Source organism: Neopsephotus bourkii, unplaced genomic scaffold (genome assembly GCF_033783945.1).
Source record: "Neopsephotus bourkii isolate Nb327-2 ecotype Australia unplaced genomic scaffold, CSIRO-AGI_Nbou_v1 NB_1500, whole genome shotgun sequence".
Lineage (NCBI taxonomy): Eukaryota > Metazoa > Chordata > Aves > Psittaciformes > Psittacidae > Neopsephotus > Neopsephotus bourkii.
Genome location: NW_026901976.1, coordinates 341,997 through 358,449, shown reverse-complemented (window position 1 = coordinate 358,449; position 16,453 = coordinate 341,997). Strand labels below are relative to the sequence as shown.

At 39.2% G+C, this 16,453-nt stretch overlaps 1 protein-coding gene across 4 annotated transcripts in view; it reads left to right on the top strand.

Annotated features, from left to right (window-relative positions):
• The window catches only part of PRDM2 (PR/SET domain 2), a 71,390-nt gene that overhangs the window by 39,420 nt on the left and 15,517 nt on the right, over positions 1-16,453 (top strand). For 3 of the 4 annotated variants that reach the window (XM_061369493.1, XM_061369495.1, XM_061369494.1), the window contains 2 exons: positions 9,812-9,919; positions 10,354-14,725. In XM_061369493.1, coding sequence (XP_061225477.1) covers positions 9,812-9,919; positions 10,354-14,725 — 4,480 coding nt within the window. Of the gene's footprint in view, positions 1-6,197; positions 6,257-9,811; positions 9,920-10,353; positions 14,726-16,453 lie in introns of those variants that run through there. The other variant, XM_061369496.1, reaches the window with a different exon arrangement.

The window sequence follows — 16,453 nt, the reverse complement described above, 5'->3', positions numbered from 1 at the left end:
TGCGTGTGGACTCAGCAGTCCTTTCATTTTTCTTTCTTTTTTATAAGCATTTTCTCTTTCTAAATGTCATTATTGGTGTGGCCACCACTGGTTTTGAATATATCCAGTGTGTCAGACAGCAGAGTGAAAGTCCTAAGTAGTTACTGCTAAAGATAACTGAGCTAAAACCCCTGGGTATTTTTAATCTAACCCTCTCAAATGTTTAGTGATCCAGACAGCCATGGCAAATATTTGTGTTATTTATTGCAGATCAAGGCAGGCTGATCTAACAGTGATCCTGTTAAACTTTGTGGTGCAAGTTTTTGTGTGAGGTCTTTCATTTGTGTTACCTTGTAGATGATGCTGTCAAAGTGCATGTTCTTTCTTAATTATCAGAGTTTAGCTTCCTGTTGAGGTAGAAAAACATATTGAGGAGAGCTATAGTGAATGCAGAAGCACCATTTTCTGGATTCATGTAAAAGCTCACATTTGTTGAAGCATAAATTCAACTTTTGAGTAATTCTCTGTGTTTAAGTATGTACTTTGGATGCTCTATTTTTAACTGAATTGTCCGTAAAAACTGGCTAAATATAGAGAACACCAGTTATTTCTGGAAAATCTGTATGCCAGCTGTCATTTCTTTCACTGCTGCTTTTGTTTTAATGCTTAGCAAACTAAAACCTAACGGAAAATGAGGGAAGGCTGATCCCATTTTCTGTGAGAGTTGGCTGTGTCAGTGGTGCCTGTGGTTGGCTATCAAGTGACTTACTAGGAATTTGTAGTGAATGGTGGGAGGTTGTGTTATTGGGGAGGGTAGGAGGTAGAAATACACAACTGTGTTGAGTGATGGAGAAATTTTAGGGCAAATCTGAGCGCGTTATTTGTGTGCTCTGCTAATTTAGTTTTAGAAATATTGGCATAGGGCAGGAATAACGTTTTAAATCTTGTGAAGATGAAAGCTCCTTGTTTAATTATTTACATTTAATAGTGTCATCACAGCTCTCGTGTGGGTTAAAACTGCACAGAATTAAACCCTGTAGATGTTTGTTTGCTCTACTTGGTAGTTGCTAGATGACATTATGTATAATTTAAGTCATTATGATGATGTCTAAACAGCAACAGATGAGTAAGTCTTCTTTTCTATAGACTTAACACTTCCTATGATTTATACTCAGCTTAGTCAAAAGTCATATCCTATTAATGATTTGCATGAGATGCTGCCAATGTGGATGGCATAATACTGCAAACAGATAATATAAACTACTTTTTGCCCCTCTTCCTGTTATAGAGGAAGATGGTACATAACTAACTTAAAAACCAGGAAGTGTAGGAAGACTACTGAAGAGAATTTTTAATTTTAGAGAACTATTTTAATTTTTGAGGACTAGTGTAATATCACATATGTAATATTAAAATTTCCCTTCATGGGATTTTTCAGGCTAAGTGATTTTTTACTTTTGAATTTTGTGAAGAACTTCAGCTGAGCTTTTCTGGGCTCATGAAGAACTCCACATAATGGCAATATATTCCCTTTTGCTTCTTGCAAACCGTTGCATCATTTCTTTACATTGGCATGGCATACCCTATGATGCCATGGTAATGTTTCTTGTACTGGTTATTATATAATTCAAGAAGTTTGTATTGAGATACAGTAACAGGATCTTCAGTGCTACCATCGAAGTGGAGACTTTGCCAAGCACTTGCAGAAATTGGTGTTTTAAATAGCCCAGCTCAGAATTTTCGTATGCTTTCCATGGCAACAAATTCATCTGTTATGCAAATGTCATATTAACAGTCTCTGTAAATGCATTACTCCATTTCTTTTCTGCAAAATGGCTGTTCAGTGATTGGTACAACCATTTCAATACATACACACAGTTGGGTGTATGTGCATCTCTCTTCAGGTGTTCTGAAATACCTTCTCAAGGCAAGACATTACTGCAACTTTCATAATCTGGTTGGAAAATGCAGTGATTAAAATACTACTCTTTGTATGGGAGGTGATGGTTAATGTGTAGCAATATGTTTATACAACAGGCAGTTTGATATTAATAGAATTACTGTGAAGTTTGTCTTCCATGCTTATTTGGCTCCTCTTTTTCTGCTTCTACTGGGCAAGCTTGAAAGTGTCTTTTTAAGGAGATGCTGGAAAAAATTGCAGAAGAGCCTTTGCTCAGTGCATTTGCCTTCATTCTTGTCAAGCAGCCCTTTATCTCTGCTGCTGCTGTTTGTGGTCTTCAAACAGAGGTAGTAGTACTGGCAATTGTGTTCCAAGTTACGGTGAGGAAAATAGATCATCTAAAACAACAGGGCATGCAGTTTCTCTTCAGAGACCTTGCTGCCTTCTCTGGCTTTAAATTATTCTCAGGAGTCAGAAGTTAAGTTACATTGTGGTAGTTTTTGGACACTGAAACATCCCATGTCCATTTTAGTGTTTCATTTTCTTAACAGTACCCAAGATTATACTTGCATGAACTACTTGTATCTGCTGCTTTTGTAATGGTGTTGCAAAGAAAATGCTCCATCAATTCTTTATCATATAGATTGAGGAAACCAGGGTAATAACCACGTTGAAATTTTGCCTTTTTTTGCATCCTTGACAGCATTGTTGAAATAGGCCTTTTGATGATCCTGTGTGTAGCCATTCAGATTTGACATGCTCTTTAATCAGGTGTTTCAAAAATTGATCTGTGCCTCCTGTAGCTGGAATTTCATGCTTAGAATTGCTGGAATCTGAATAAGAATGTGCTGCTTTGGTGTCTTTTTTACATTAATTTCAGTTTTAGAAAGATTTACTCTTGAAGATGGAGAAGTCAGTTAATGTTGTCATACTTGGTCTTTTGAATCAGAGGGATGGGTACCTTCCAACCCAGGGGAAGAATTCTGTCGGAGGGTGTTAGAAAGGGTTTCATGTGTGCATGCAACACACATGTATAGACAAACTGGAAAACGTTACTCATACAGCATCTCTTACACTCACAATGGCATAAAAATAAAAGTTTTTTTTCTGCCTTGATTCATACCAATTCAGCCTGTGGAAAAAAAATCTACCATCAAAGCTGTTCTTTGGCATCACTTGAGTATCTGAGCCTCGGGGTCTCGGGAAGCATCCTGGTGGGTTCTCTAGTACTTTAGCTTGCCAGTACAAGAGCATTTTTCCCCCAAAGCATTTGGTGGGCAGTGGTTTCATGTTCTGTTTTGTTTCAAGTTGGAAGCTTTGAGTTCAAAAGACATTCTCCCCCAACCCCCCCCCCCCCAGGTAATAACGTGTGTGTGTGTGTGTGTATTCAGAAGTACACTTCAGAGTTTTTCAGCTCAGCTTGTTCTAGTCAAGTTTCAAAGCAATATGTAAATGTAAGTAGTTAAAAGGAACTTTGGCGTATTGTTGTATTAACAGTAATATTATGTAGAAATATTGGAGGTTAATGTTATAACACCTAAGTAACTTCAACAAACTGGAATTGCTGGGGTGTTTTTTTTTCAGGGGTAATCTTTTCAATCCCTAGCCTAATATTTGCTAGCTTTGTGACTTGTCCCTGCTATTTTGTGACTTATCTCTGTTACTTTTACATTCATTTCCTCTCTCTCCTATAATTTGCAGTGTGACACTTTGAACAACAGTGAATAAACTCACCTGTCCTAAATCACTTTAAGCTTTGGACAGCAGTTTAAAAATGGATTAATTGTGAGATGGTGAATGCTGAAAGTCAAATATTCTTTGCTACAGTAATGTGGTAGAGGTGTAAGTCTGCAGTGTTTAACTCTTCAGATGTGGATGAGGAACTATGCAATGAGCTTGTGTCTGTTTTGATGTGTGGCTGTTGGCTTAGATCTTGAAATAAAGTATTTGCATAACCTTGTGAGTATGAGGTCATGTTTTCAGCAAATTTCTGTAATTCCCATGATAATATGAATAATCCTCAGATAGATATATATATATATATACACACACATATATGTATATCTCAGGCATGTCATACGTACCAGGTTTCTTAAATGTTAGAAAGAGTTCTTCAGTCCGTCCCGTGTCTGTAAGCAGCTCTTAACGCACAGGTATGTTGCTATTTAGTCAGCCAAGTAGTTCATGATTTGCCTTTGCTGCCTGAGCAGGAGCTGGCAGATAGCAAGAGAGGTTTTGCAAACAGGATTTCACTCTGTGATGAGCTGTGGCTAATGGGAGGACGAAAAAAAAATAAAACCCAAAATGAAGACACTTAAAAGCCATCAGGGGAAAACATGTTAAAAGAATAGCCTCAGACTTCACAGCTTCATAATGGGCATCTTGAATTCAATACATTTTTTTTTGTGCTTACTTAATTTACTGTTTAATAAATTCCATTTATTAAATATGTAAGGTCTTTAACATTGATGTGCTGTGACATTCCCAGTTGGACAAGATCCTAAGAAGTGACTGCAACATGTGTCTGTGTTTTTTTTATGCTCCTGCAGCCAACACAACTTGGGTTTAATTTTTTTGGAGCCATTTATGCTGTTATTTTGGATACGGCTTCTTTTGTGTGCAAGGGGCATTCGTATTTTCTAGCCTGTCTTCCAGAACAAACAAGTAGTCAGATTTTTACAGATGCCTGAAGGTTTAAGGAATGTACTTAAAAAGCAGGACATCTACCAGCCTTCTGGGTATAGTAACAGAGCAATTCTGGTGCACAACAAGCAGTTTCTCAAATTGCAAATCAAGCTGCATCAGTATTGTAGAATTCATTAATCAGAATAATGTGGAAATGATTATGCCTTCTGTTGAGTTTTCTGTAGGACTTTCTAGCTTGTGTATAGGGTTATCCTTTATTTCATTCTCTTCAATGCCAAAATACTGTTCTAGAATGGGATTGATGCAAACTCTTACTAACCTGAACCAGTCCCAAAGGGATTTGACTATCAAGTTTATGTCATTACACTGTAGTTTGCATCATGAAACCATGTGGGGATCGTTGTTTGCTAGAGTATAACATGTAAATTTGTCCTTTTCCCTTTGGCCATACCTTTTCAAGGTGGCCACAATCACCTGTGCCGTAAGAATGCATTTTAAGGGTTCTCTTCTGCACTGTTTTCCAGGAGGCTTGCGATTTGGGCAGGTATCTGTGGTACTTTGATACAGCACAGGTGGGGTATGAGGTAGATACGTTACTGGGCTGCAGTTAGTTGTTGGCTATGGATTTCAAAGGAATACCAGAAACTTAACACCAGTGATTCTTTTCCCTTATAAACACGATCTTTTTGGGGAGGCCAGTGTCTGTCAGATTTCTTGGAAGTGATTCAAAACTGTTCGAGGTCAGGTGTGAGTGTCCTTGCTTTATGACCGTAACTGTGAACGTAGAATCACAGGCTGGTTTGGGTTGGAAGGGGCCTTAAAGTGCATGCATTTCCAACCCCTTGCCATGGTCAGGGACACCTTCCATTAGAGTAGGTTGCTCCAAGCCCTGTTCCACCTGGCCTTGAACACTGCCAGGGATGGGGCAGCCACAGCTTCTCTGGGCACCCTGTGCCAGTGGCTCATGGTGCTCCACTTAATGGTTATTAAATATAATAGCATCTTGTATAGTTTAGCAGCATTTAATTATAGAATTCAGCTCCAAGTGTACAGAAACACTGTGTTTAACTTCTTGCCTCCTGTCGTCTGAATATGCTTATCCCATCCCACCAGAAATAACTCTGGTTTTACAGTTCATTAGTGTTCAGGTTAAGGGCAAACATACAAGCACAGCTAACTGTGGGTTGCTTTGAGGTATCTTGGTTTGATCAATAAAATAAAGCATGGCCAAATAAAGGTTATTCATCTCTCTTGAATTCTTACTCTATTGTCATCTGAACTCCTGTAGTAAGTGGGACTTAATGGTTATCTGGACATTGGCATGAGATCACCTTTGGCTGTTGCAGTCTTTGGGCTAAATGTCATACAAGTATTGTGAAGGTTTAAAGGCAGATAATGCTTGTGCTGACCTATCTGTAGCATAAGGAAAGGGAGAAAAAGGACCATGTTTTAAAAAGAAGTTGCAAGCCAAATTGATACATTCCTTTTGATCTTTGTCACTGTAGACAAGTAGCTTCCCATCTGTTTCTTTCACTCATTTTCCTTTGCATCTTTCTTTTGCAATGCTTTTAATGCACGTGCACGTATATGAAGTTCTGCCCTTCATTTATTCTTTTGTCATTGTTTCCATTTCACTTTCCCTGTGTTTCATTCCTGTATCTTTCTTGTTTAGACCAAGTGGAGGATCCAGCTGGCAGTAGCAGCCATGTAGGACCCTTCAGGAACCTGATGGTAAGTGCACGTGTGTACTTATACTCAGGCTTCCACCAGGTTCTGTAGTCTGAGGCATTTTCCCCTCTCCTGCAGGCTTCTGTTAGTGCTTGACATCTGAAGCAGTAGGAAAATTAAGGGGCAGGCCTTCTTGGCTACTCCCAGTGATACCCATTATATCAGAATAGTAGGTTGTGTTATTCATTGAAAATCTGCAGGAGGAAAATGATACCAGTGTTTCAGGTGTACATGGATGTTAGGAATTCATGGAAGAAAGTCTAGCAAAATCTATTAAACATCTTCAGAAGTTCCTGAACTCTTGATCTGTGACAGCTGGGAGAGTATATCAATGAATTACCACTTTACTATTACTCTGGTCTTAAATTCTCTTCCGGGGCATCTACTTTTGAACATTCAGGGCCATGAAGTGGACCCATCTGGGACAGTCATTGCCATGCTTGAGTACAGTGGATTCTTCTAACCTTTACAAGAATGCTGCAACCTATAAATGAACAAGCTAAAGCTGGTCCAAGGAAAACATTGAAAACTGGTGGTTGTCTGTACTTGATAACTGTCAGACACTTAACTGGCAAGTTTGCTTGCCCTTCTGAGTAAGGGCATTAGGTGCTAGATGAATCTTCAAATGCATTTATGCTTCAGGGCCAAGAACTTGAACCATCTCCAGCCATAAGAGTGAGGAGGCTGCATTGTGAGCAGGTTGCATCTTTGGTTTTTATGGATTGTGGCAGGAGAACTTGCAAATGATCTTCCTTCCATAGCGTAAGGAAGTATGTGACTTGAATAACTCAAATTTTGTGTACAAATCCTGCTATTTTAAGTGATTTCCCAGATTATAATTGGATTTCAAGTACGGTAAATGTTACATTCTATAAATGGACAGTGCTTTTGAAAACCTGTGCACGCTTTAACACCCATGAGTGATTTTTATTGTTGCTTTTATGTTCTTGACCTCACACCTTAAAGACCACAATTTATTTTTAGTCCTGTTAGAAGAAAGAATCGGGTCTGGATTTGAAGGCTTTAATGGTAACATGTCATTATGCTTAAATTCAGTTCTGCTCAAGAATTAAACGTTGAATTGCCCTGTGTCTTCACCTGCAATGTTGTCATACGCTGCACAGTCTAGTAGAGCACTGTCTCTAACTGTGGCCGAGTTTGGCACAGATGAGAGGGGCTTGTAGACTCATCTTTTCCTTCTTATTTCCACTCTCACTTGTAGAGAGGAGAGAGAAATCTGGAATTTCACATTTTAAGTCACTTAAGTCAGGATACTGATGTTGGTCTTGAAATGCTGAGCAGTCTGCAGAAAAAATGGCAGCTCTTAAAGGGTTCTAGCAATTGAATACGTTTTGTTAGGTTGGTCCTAAGGTGTATTGTGAGGTATGTTTGATTCCCTCAGGATGTATTGAAGTTACATGTTTGGATCTTTTACCTAGTTTTGTTAGGTTGGTCCTAAGGTGTATTGTGAGGTATGTTTGATTCCCTCAGGATGTATTGAAGTTACATGTTTGGATCTTTTACCTAGTTTTGTTAGGTTGGTCCTAAGGTATATTGTGAGGTATGTTTGATTCTTTCAGGATATATTGAAATTGGCACATTTGGATCTTTCACCTAGAAATGGAACTGTAGGTGGATTGTGTTACTGTACATTGCAAGAGTGGTTTCAGCTGACTTGGGCAAGCTTGCAAGCTGACTCTGGAAGCTTGCTTGAAATACTCCATACTTAGGCTTGGTACTAGCGATTGTACTTACAAACATTGTTGGTGCTGATAACAAGAAGCTCTGTTCAAGCTGGACATTCAGTAGCCTCTCACAGAAAGATGCTTTTCAATTCCTTATGCCTGTGTGAGCACTAAAATCCATGCTACATATTCTCACAGCTTGTAGATGTTTGGTATAAAATACAACCAAATGTTGAATCATCAGATAAACCAGTATTGGTTCATTATGGGCTGTTTGTACACAGGGATTGTTATAATACCTGGGGATATGATAATTGCTAGCTCACTTTAGGAAGGGTGTGTGTGTTATTTTGCAAAGGTGACATAAATCCATTCTGTGACTATTGCCAGTTTCTCAGACTAAAGGTTGTTGAATTGGAATTAGGAAATTAACACAAAGGTAATTACATACATGAAACGGAAACACACCAGAATGTGGGAGAGCCTGTGAAATATGAGCTCCTTGAGAGGAAATCCAGATAATTACTTAGATAGAATAGAATGTTCAAATAACCCAAGCATTTCCTTTTAAAGCTGACCTGTCTCTGATCTGTTCTGTTGGAGGAGTACATACTCAAACATTTTCAGTTTGAATAGAGGAACATTTTTTAAAAGGCATTTCAGTTTCTTGGCTCAAGATGTGAAAAAATATTTTCAAGGAAAAAAAAAGAGGAGGAACTTGTTGACAGGACTGTGGGTTGGAAGAATGTGCTTCTAAATAAGAAATGGGTTTGGGGCTGTGATGCACACTTCTGATTACAGGGAAGGGTCAGTGCGTTAAAGTAGCATTTTCAGTGTTAGAGAAGGAATTTGTGTTAGAAGGAGAAATTTTGCTTGCTGCTTCTGGGCAGTTCTCACTCCTAAGAGGTACTATGTAGAAGTGTGAGGTTTCAGAAGAGGTGGATGTCTCAACCACATTTATGTATGTAAAATAGCCATTCTGTCTGGAGAATGTGATCTTTGCAGTGAATGAGTTGGAAGACCTTAAAGTTTCATTTGTTACTGTAGTTCTTCCTATAATTTCTATATGTTACAGGACTGAATTGTTAAGATTAATGGAAAAAATCAGATGTAACAGTGTAGTGCATTGGTAAAAGAAGATACAACGTCTGTACGTCTTGCGCCACTGATTAAGTCTTTGCATAATGCCATTCTTCCCTAATCTTCCTTGTGTTCAGCATCCTGTGCAACAAATCTTATCTCTTAATTTTGCCAACAGAATGTTTGTGTTGGGGGACATGATCAAATACCTTCATATTGTACTGTTACTGAGTTCCATCTGGTTTGATTTTATTGTCTGTACCTTTTTGGTCAAGATTACTTTTATTTTTCTCATAATGTTACTACTTCATTGCTTTTATTTCAGGTCATTATTCAGAATGTTCATACAAGTAGGGAAGCCTCCATGGGTTTCACTTCATCAGATCTTCCAGTTAGCATTGTATGAAGACATTTAACATTTTCCATATGCTTCTATGCATACAGTAATTCAGTAGCCATATGGAGGTACTGGCTAACTGTATGGTGTAAGCTGGTTAACTCTGGGCAACACGTTTTTGTTATAGTCTGTTCTTGCTTTGAAAGTGAGTAAAGTATTTCAGAGTCTTAGGTTTTAGACATTCACTGTTGTTTTCTAGTTTCTTCTGGGCTCTGGAGATTTGTTTCTTTATCTGAACGTTGTCTTTTTTACTGATCCATCATTTGTATTCTTCAGGAAAATGGGGTTTCTACAGAAGTATTATATTCCGAAGCTGGCGGTTTTAATTCTGCCATTCAAATATGAAGAGCAAATATTGTTGAATGGGAATAATAAATGTTGGTCATCTCCTTTCAGGAAAGAAGAAGTCTCAGGAAGGTAAAAAGGGAAAGAAAGCAGTGGATAAAAAACAGAAAAAGGCTGATCTGGATTCTACTGCTGCAGATATGAGGGACTCTAAAGAAGGTGAGTTCTTAAGTATTATATCTTATTATTTATCCTTCTAACTATCTTTCTGAATAGGGGGTGCTTTTTGTCCTGTTTAGTATGTTAGCATGTTCTGTTAGCGTAGCAAAGTGAATGTGTTTATATCGTTTGCCCAGATTTTTTTATTAGTAGGGAACTTTGGTATCAGAAGTATGTCATTAAGCATGCAGGACTGACAACAGGAAAACCAAATGTACTGTAAAACTCAGATGTAAATCCAGACTGCTTAGAACGGAAGAGTCTTTGAAGCTTAGTTATAAAGGCAGTATTTATTGTTATTTAATGAAAATCAGTGTCATAATATAAATATTGTTTATGCTATGTTAGAAGAAAAGGCAGAAGAAAGGTGCAGTGTACTTGGAAGTGTTTGGTAAAAATGTTTCATGCTTCTCTTTTCCTACTCTGTGTGTCAGGTCACAAAGAGGAAGATGAAGCACCTTCTGTTTCTGCTGTACTGTCCCTGGAACAAACAGCCGTAATTCAGGAAATGGTAAATCAGGATGTACTTCCAAAGCTGATGATCCCCAGTCCTACCAGTGAACCACAAACGGTAACTGAAGATAAACAAGGAGAAGCAATAAACTGTGCATCAGATGATTTTGATGATGAAGATGAGGAGGATGATGAAGAGGAGGAAGATGAAGAGGAGATAGAAGATACCAGTATACCTAAAGAAAATGCTGAAATGCCTTTGGCATGTGAAGAGAAAATAGACTGCATGGAAGAGCAAAAGAGTACATCAGAAGAATCTCCAGAAAGCTCTCCAAAGAAAAAACTGGTTGTGAAAATTCCAAAAGCAAGAGGTGAGTCGAATGGGGATGTTCCAGAAACATTCATGTTTCCCTGTCAGCATTGTGAGAGGAAGTTTACAACGAAGCAAGGACTTGAACGCCACATGCACATCCATATATCTACTGTTAACCATGCTTTCAAGTGTCGATACTGTGGGAAAGCCTTTGGTACTCAAATTAACAGGCGAAGACATGAGCGACGCCATGAGGCAGGGCCAAAAAGGAAACCATTCTTAACACTAACGTCCTCACAACACTTGGATAATGTTGCTGATAACCAAGTAATTGTGGATGATGGTCTTAAAGATGACTTGAATGTTTCCAGTCTTGTGCAAGACTCTGTTGTCTTGGATTCTGAGAAGGTTTCCCAAGAAATGTCAAACTCTGCTTTTGCTGAGGAAAATAAGGAGCCCAAAGAATTACATCCTTGCAAATACTGCAAAAAGGTTTTTGGAACTCACACCAACATGCGAAGGCATCAGCGTAGGGTTCATGAGCGTCATCTTATTCCCAAAGGTGTCAGAAGAAAAGGATTTTTTACTGAAGAGCCACCACTTCAGACAGAGCAGGCCCCACCAGTCCAGAGTGTATATATAGCAAGTACAGAAATAGAAGAGGAAGGTGAAGTAGATGATGTCTATATTATGGATATTTCCAGCAATATCTCTGAAAATTTAAATTATTACATTGATGGTAAAATTCAGTCCAACAGCAGCACTAGCAATTGTGATGTGATTCAGATGGAGTCCAACTCTGCAGAGTTGTATGGGCTAAATTGTATCATCAGTCCAGTCACAGTGGAAATTTCCCCAACTTTAAAGGTTACACAGACACACGTGAATGAACCTCCTAAGGAACCCTCAAGCAATGGGAGCAATGAATCCAAAAAGAGGAGAACTGCCAGCCCTCCTCTTGTACCAAAAATAAAAACTGAAATAAACCCAGAACCTATAACTCCTACTAGTTCCTTAAATCTTCCTCTCAGCATTTCAACAGAAAGCTTACCTTTTCAGAAAGAGAAAGGTGTTTATTTGTCATCAAAATTAAAACAGCTTCTTCAGACACAGGACAGTAAGAAGATAAATCCATCAGGAGAGATCCCTAAACTGGGACCTTCTGTTACAACATCACCTATTTTGCCTTCAGTATCCAGTAGATTTAAAAGAAGGACCAGCTCCCCTCCCAGTTCTCCACAGCATAGTCCAGTACTTCGAGACTTTGTCAAATCAGGTGAGGGAAAAACTGTGTGGAATGATAATATTCGGGGTTCAAAAATGCCGAAGTTAGAAAGCCACAGCAACTCACCTGCTTGGAGCTTGACTGGAAGGGAGGAGAAAGAGCCTTTGAGCCCTCTTTGCTTTGAAGACTATAAAATATCAAAAGACTGGACAGCAGCTCCGACTTTTGGCAGTGTGTGCAACCAGCAGCCACTGGATTTATCTAGTGGTGTGAAACAAAGGTCTGATACCAAGAATAAGAATCAGGTTCCCTGGGAATCTGTTTTAGATTTAAGTGTGCATAAGAAGCCTTGCAATGATGCTGAAATTAGGGAATATAAAGAAAATTCCATACAGCCAACCTGTAGTGGTGTTAAAAAGAAGAAACCAACCACATGCATGTTACAGAAAGTTCTGCTGAATGAGTATAATGGAACGGATGCAGCCACAGACAGCACACTTGGGGTGAACAGGAGTGTGAGCCCAAGCAAATCCCTGGAGCCTCAGACAGAACCTGGCATGGATCCCAGTCTGTCTGCATTGTCTTCTGTTGACACTCAGCCCCTTAGTTCTTCTGTTTCCCCTGTTCCACAGACGTCTGCTTTACCTTCCATGTGCCAGCTGCCTCCTTTGTTAACACCAACCAATCCTCCTTCCCCACCTCCCTGTCCACCTATGTTAACAGTTGCTACATCGCCTCCTCCCCTCCTTCCCACAATGCCCTTATCAATTCCAGAAGCCTCTGCCAGTGCCACTAACACTTCTTCTTGTCCATCGCCACTCTCTAACACTACTACCCAATCCCCGCTACCAGTTCTTTCACCTACAGTTTCTCCTTCTCCATCTCCTGTTCCTTCTGTTGAACCTCTTATTTCTGCTGCTTCACCTGGTCCTCCTACACTCTCTTCCTCATCTTCCTCCTCGTCTTCCTCCTCTTTCTCCTCTTCTTCATCTTCATCATCTCCATCTCCACCTCCTCTTTCTGTAGTTTCTTCTGTAGTTTCCTCTGCTGATAATCTGGAAAATACTCTCCCAATGATAAAACAAGAAGAAGCTGAAACCGAACAGCAGAAAGCAAGAGAAGATCCTCATACTTCAGGAGAATCAGGAGTAGTGCAGGAAACATTCAACAAAAGCTTTGTGTGCAATGTCTGTGAATCACCTTTTCTTTCCATTAAAGACCTAACAAAGCATTTATCCATTCATGCTGAAGAATGGCCCTTCAAATGTGAATTCTGTGTACAGCTTTTTAGGGATAAAACAGACTTGTCAGAGCATCGCTTTCTGCTTCACGGAGTAGGAAATATCTTTGTTTGCTCGGTCTGTAAAAAGGAATTTGCTTTTTTGTGCAATTTGCAACAGCATCAGCGGGATCTCCATCCAGACAAAGAGTGTACACATCATGAGTTTGAAAGTGGGACTTTAAGACCCCAGAATTTTACTGACCCCAGTAAGGCAAATGTGGAGCACATGCAGAGCCTGTCAGAAGATTCTTTGGAACCTTCTAAAGAGGAGGAAGATGAAGATCTAAATGATTCTTCTGAAGAGCTTTATACTACTATAAAAATAATGGCTTCTGGAGTAAAATCTAAAGATCCAGATGTTCGTATGGGCCTCAATCAACACTATCCAAGCTTTAAACCACCTCCATTTCAGTATCACCATCGTAATCCTATGGGGATTGGAGTTACCGCAACAAACTTCACTACCCACAATATTCCGCAGACTTTTACTACTGCCATTCGATGCACGAAATGTGGGAAGAGTGTTGATAACATGCCTGAGTTACACAAACACATACTGGCCTGTGCATCTGCCAGTGATAAAAAGAGATACACACCTAAAAAGAATCCAGTACCGCTCAAACAGACGGTGCAGCCCAAGAATGGCATGTTAGTTATAGCTGGCCCTGGGAAGAACGCCTTTAGACGTATGGGTCAGCCTAAAAGGCTTAATTTCAATGTTGAGATTAGCAAAATGTCCTCAAACAAACTCAAAATCAGTGCATTGAAAAAGAAAAACCAACTTGTCCAGAAAGCTATTCTGCAAAAAAAGAAAGCTGCCCAGCAGAAGGCAGACTTGAAAACTCATCCGTCCGAGTCAGACCCTCACATCTGCCCCTACTGTAATAGAGAGTTTACTTACATTGGCAGTTTGAACAAGCACGCATCATTTAGCTGCCCCAAAAAACCCATCTCTCCATCTTCTAAAAAGAATTCTTCCAAAAAGGGTGCAAGTCCTTCACCTGCAAGCAGTGAGAAAGGCAGTAACCAGCGCAGGCGGACAGCAGATGCAGAAATCAAAATGCAGAGCATGCAGCCTCACTTGGGCAAGACCAGAGCACGGACCTCAGGACCTGCCCAACTCCAGCTTCCTTCTGCATCCTTTAAGTCAAAACAAAATGTTAAATTTGTACCTTCCATTCGCTCTAAAAAGCCAAATTCATCATCGTCACTGAGGAACTCTAGTCCTGTGAGAGTGTCCAGAATGTCCCATGTTGATGGGAAAAAGACTAAGGGGGTCGGTAAGAACAGTTCCTCTGGAATCTCAAGCAAAGCCTCCCGGAAATTGCACGTCAGAATACAAAGGAATAACAAAGCTGTTTTGTCAAGTAAGTCTGCTGTGGCAAGTAAGAAAAAGGCAGACAGATTCATGGTGAAAGCTAGGGAGAGGATTGGAGGACCTATTACACGAAGCCTACAGCAGGCGGCAAATGCAGAGGCAGCGGAAAACAAAAGAGATGAAAACAGTACAAAGCAAGAACTGAAAGATTTCAGGTAAGCATTTAATTTGAAGTTGAAACAGCACAGGAACACGTTGCTTGCTGGTTTGCCGTAATTCGTGGTCTTTGGGGGTTTTTTTGGTTTTTTTTTTAGTTTCTCATACTTAAATAAAGTTTTTTCCTAAACCGTGGTTAAGCTGTCATGCTGAGGTATGATGTACATACTGGATGCATTCTTTCATGTTGTCATGAAATAATACACAGTTTGTATAGAGAATGTCTTTAATTATAAACTGAATTGAAAACTCTGGAAAAAAAAAATATGTCAGTACCTGAGCGCAAATAAACTGAACGTTATTAAACTTAATGGTATGGGAGACACTGAGCTTGTATTTGATACCTGGCGTATATGGGGGCCTAAAATCTTTCTAGATTTAGTGGTTGGCTAAGCTAAAAATCATGATTGCATTTTTTGCTTACTAAAATGACTTTGCATTGTTGGTCTTGAATAAAAGCATTCTCTTCATATCTTTTAAAAACCAAACCATGACCAAATACTTCAAAGATGTATGTGCATATTGAGTCACATCAGTGAATACTTAATAGAAGGGAAGTAGATGTGTAAGAAAACTTACATGAACATGTAAATTTGTTAGAAGTTTCATGCTCTTACGCTGCAGTATAAACAAATTTTATAATGAAAGTTCTTTTTGAGAAGAACCGTTTTAATCACAAGAAAGCATAATACTTCAATAAATAAATAAACTCTTAATCTGCGTGCCTGAGTCCCAACTTACGTCTTCATGTAGTCTCTCAAATCAATAGGGTGCTTTCCAAACTGTTTGTAACTGCTAGTAGCATGCTCCTAGCCTGCTGGAGTTGAATACAGGTGCGTGATTTGCCCAGTAACCTCCACAAAGCTCACTGGTAGTTAGGGTTTCTCTTGGGTTTGATAATTGCAGTTCGTGGCTGTGTTTAACACTAAAATTATGGCTGAAGGTAATATTTTTTTAATCAAAGTAATTGACAGTGGAGGAACTGGCAGCCTCCTTCAGAACAAGGAGAATTTGTCAAGTGTCAGAATCCAACCTTTGCAGCTTGTGTGTCTTAGGGTGAAGACCTCCTAGGTGAAAATGTTGAGGAAATGCTTTGTAAAGTAAAGGTTCAATATAACAGAATTGTTTCAAAGCGCTGAAGGGGAACTTGACTTAAAATAGTCAATACTGTAATTAGGATGTGTTGAAAGAGAAAAATGTTACTGGAATTTGGAGAGTAATGGGGTAAAAAAAAATGCGTTTAGGGAACAAGAAACATACCAGGCCTGTTCTCTCGGGACATAAACATCTCTATGTTACTTAATTCTTACCAGCTGCTCCTTTAGTGTTGTGTGAAACTCTATTTTACATGGTGCCAGAACAGACCAGTAGAATTTGAGGCTAAAATGACATGTTTTCCCATCTAAACCATTTGGCCTTGGGCAGAATAATGCAGTACTTGGAAATTGGTGCATATGGAAAGCGTTCAATAGTATTTGGGGTAAATCACAGTTGACCTGGGTTAAGATTTCCTTGACTCTCTCAAATGCTGTTAGTTTACTTTGGCAGCTTGCAGCCTTGACTTGTTTAATGAATAGTTAATGCTAGTAGAATTCTTGCATTTTGTTTTTGCAGTAAGTAATGTTCATAGATCTAGATAGTGTAGTCAACTTTGGCTTTCTATCAGGTATATAGTATGAAGAACTTTTTTGCCTTCATACACTATTGTCAGCACAGGCTTTGGTTCT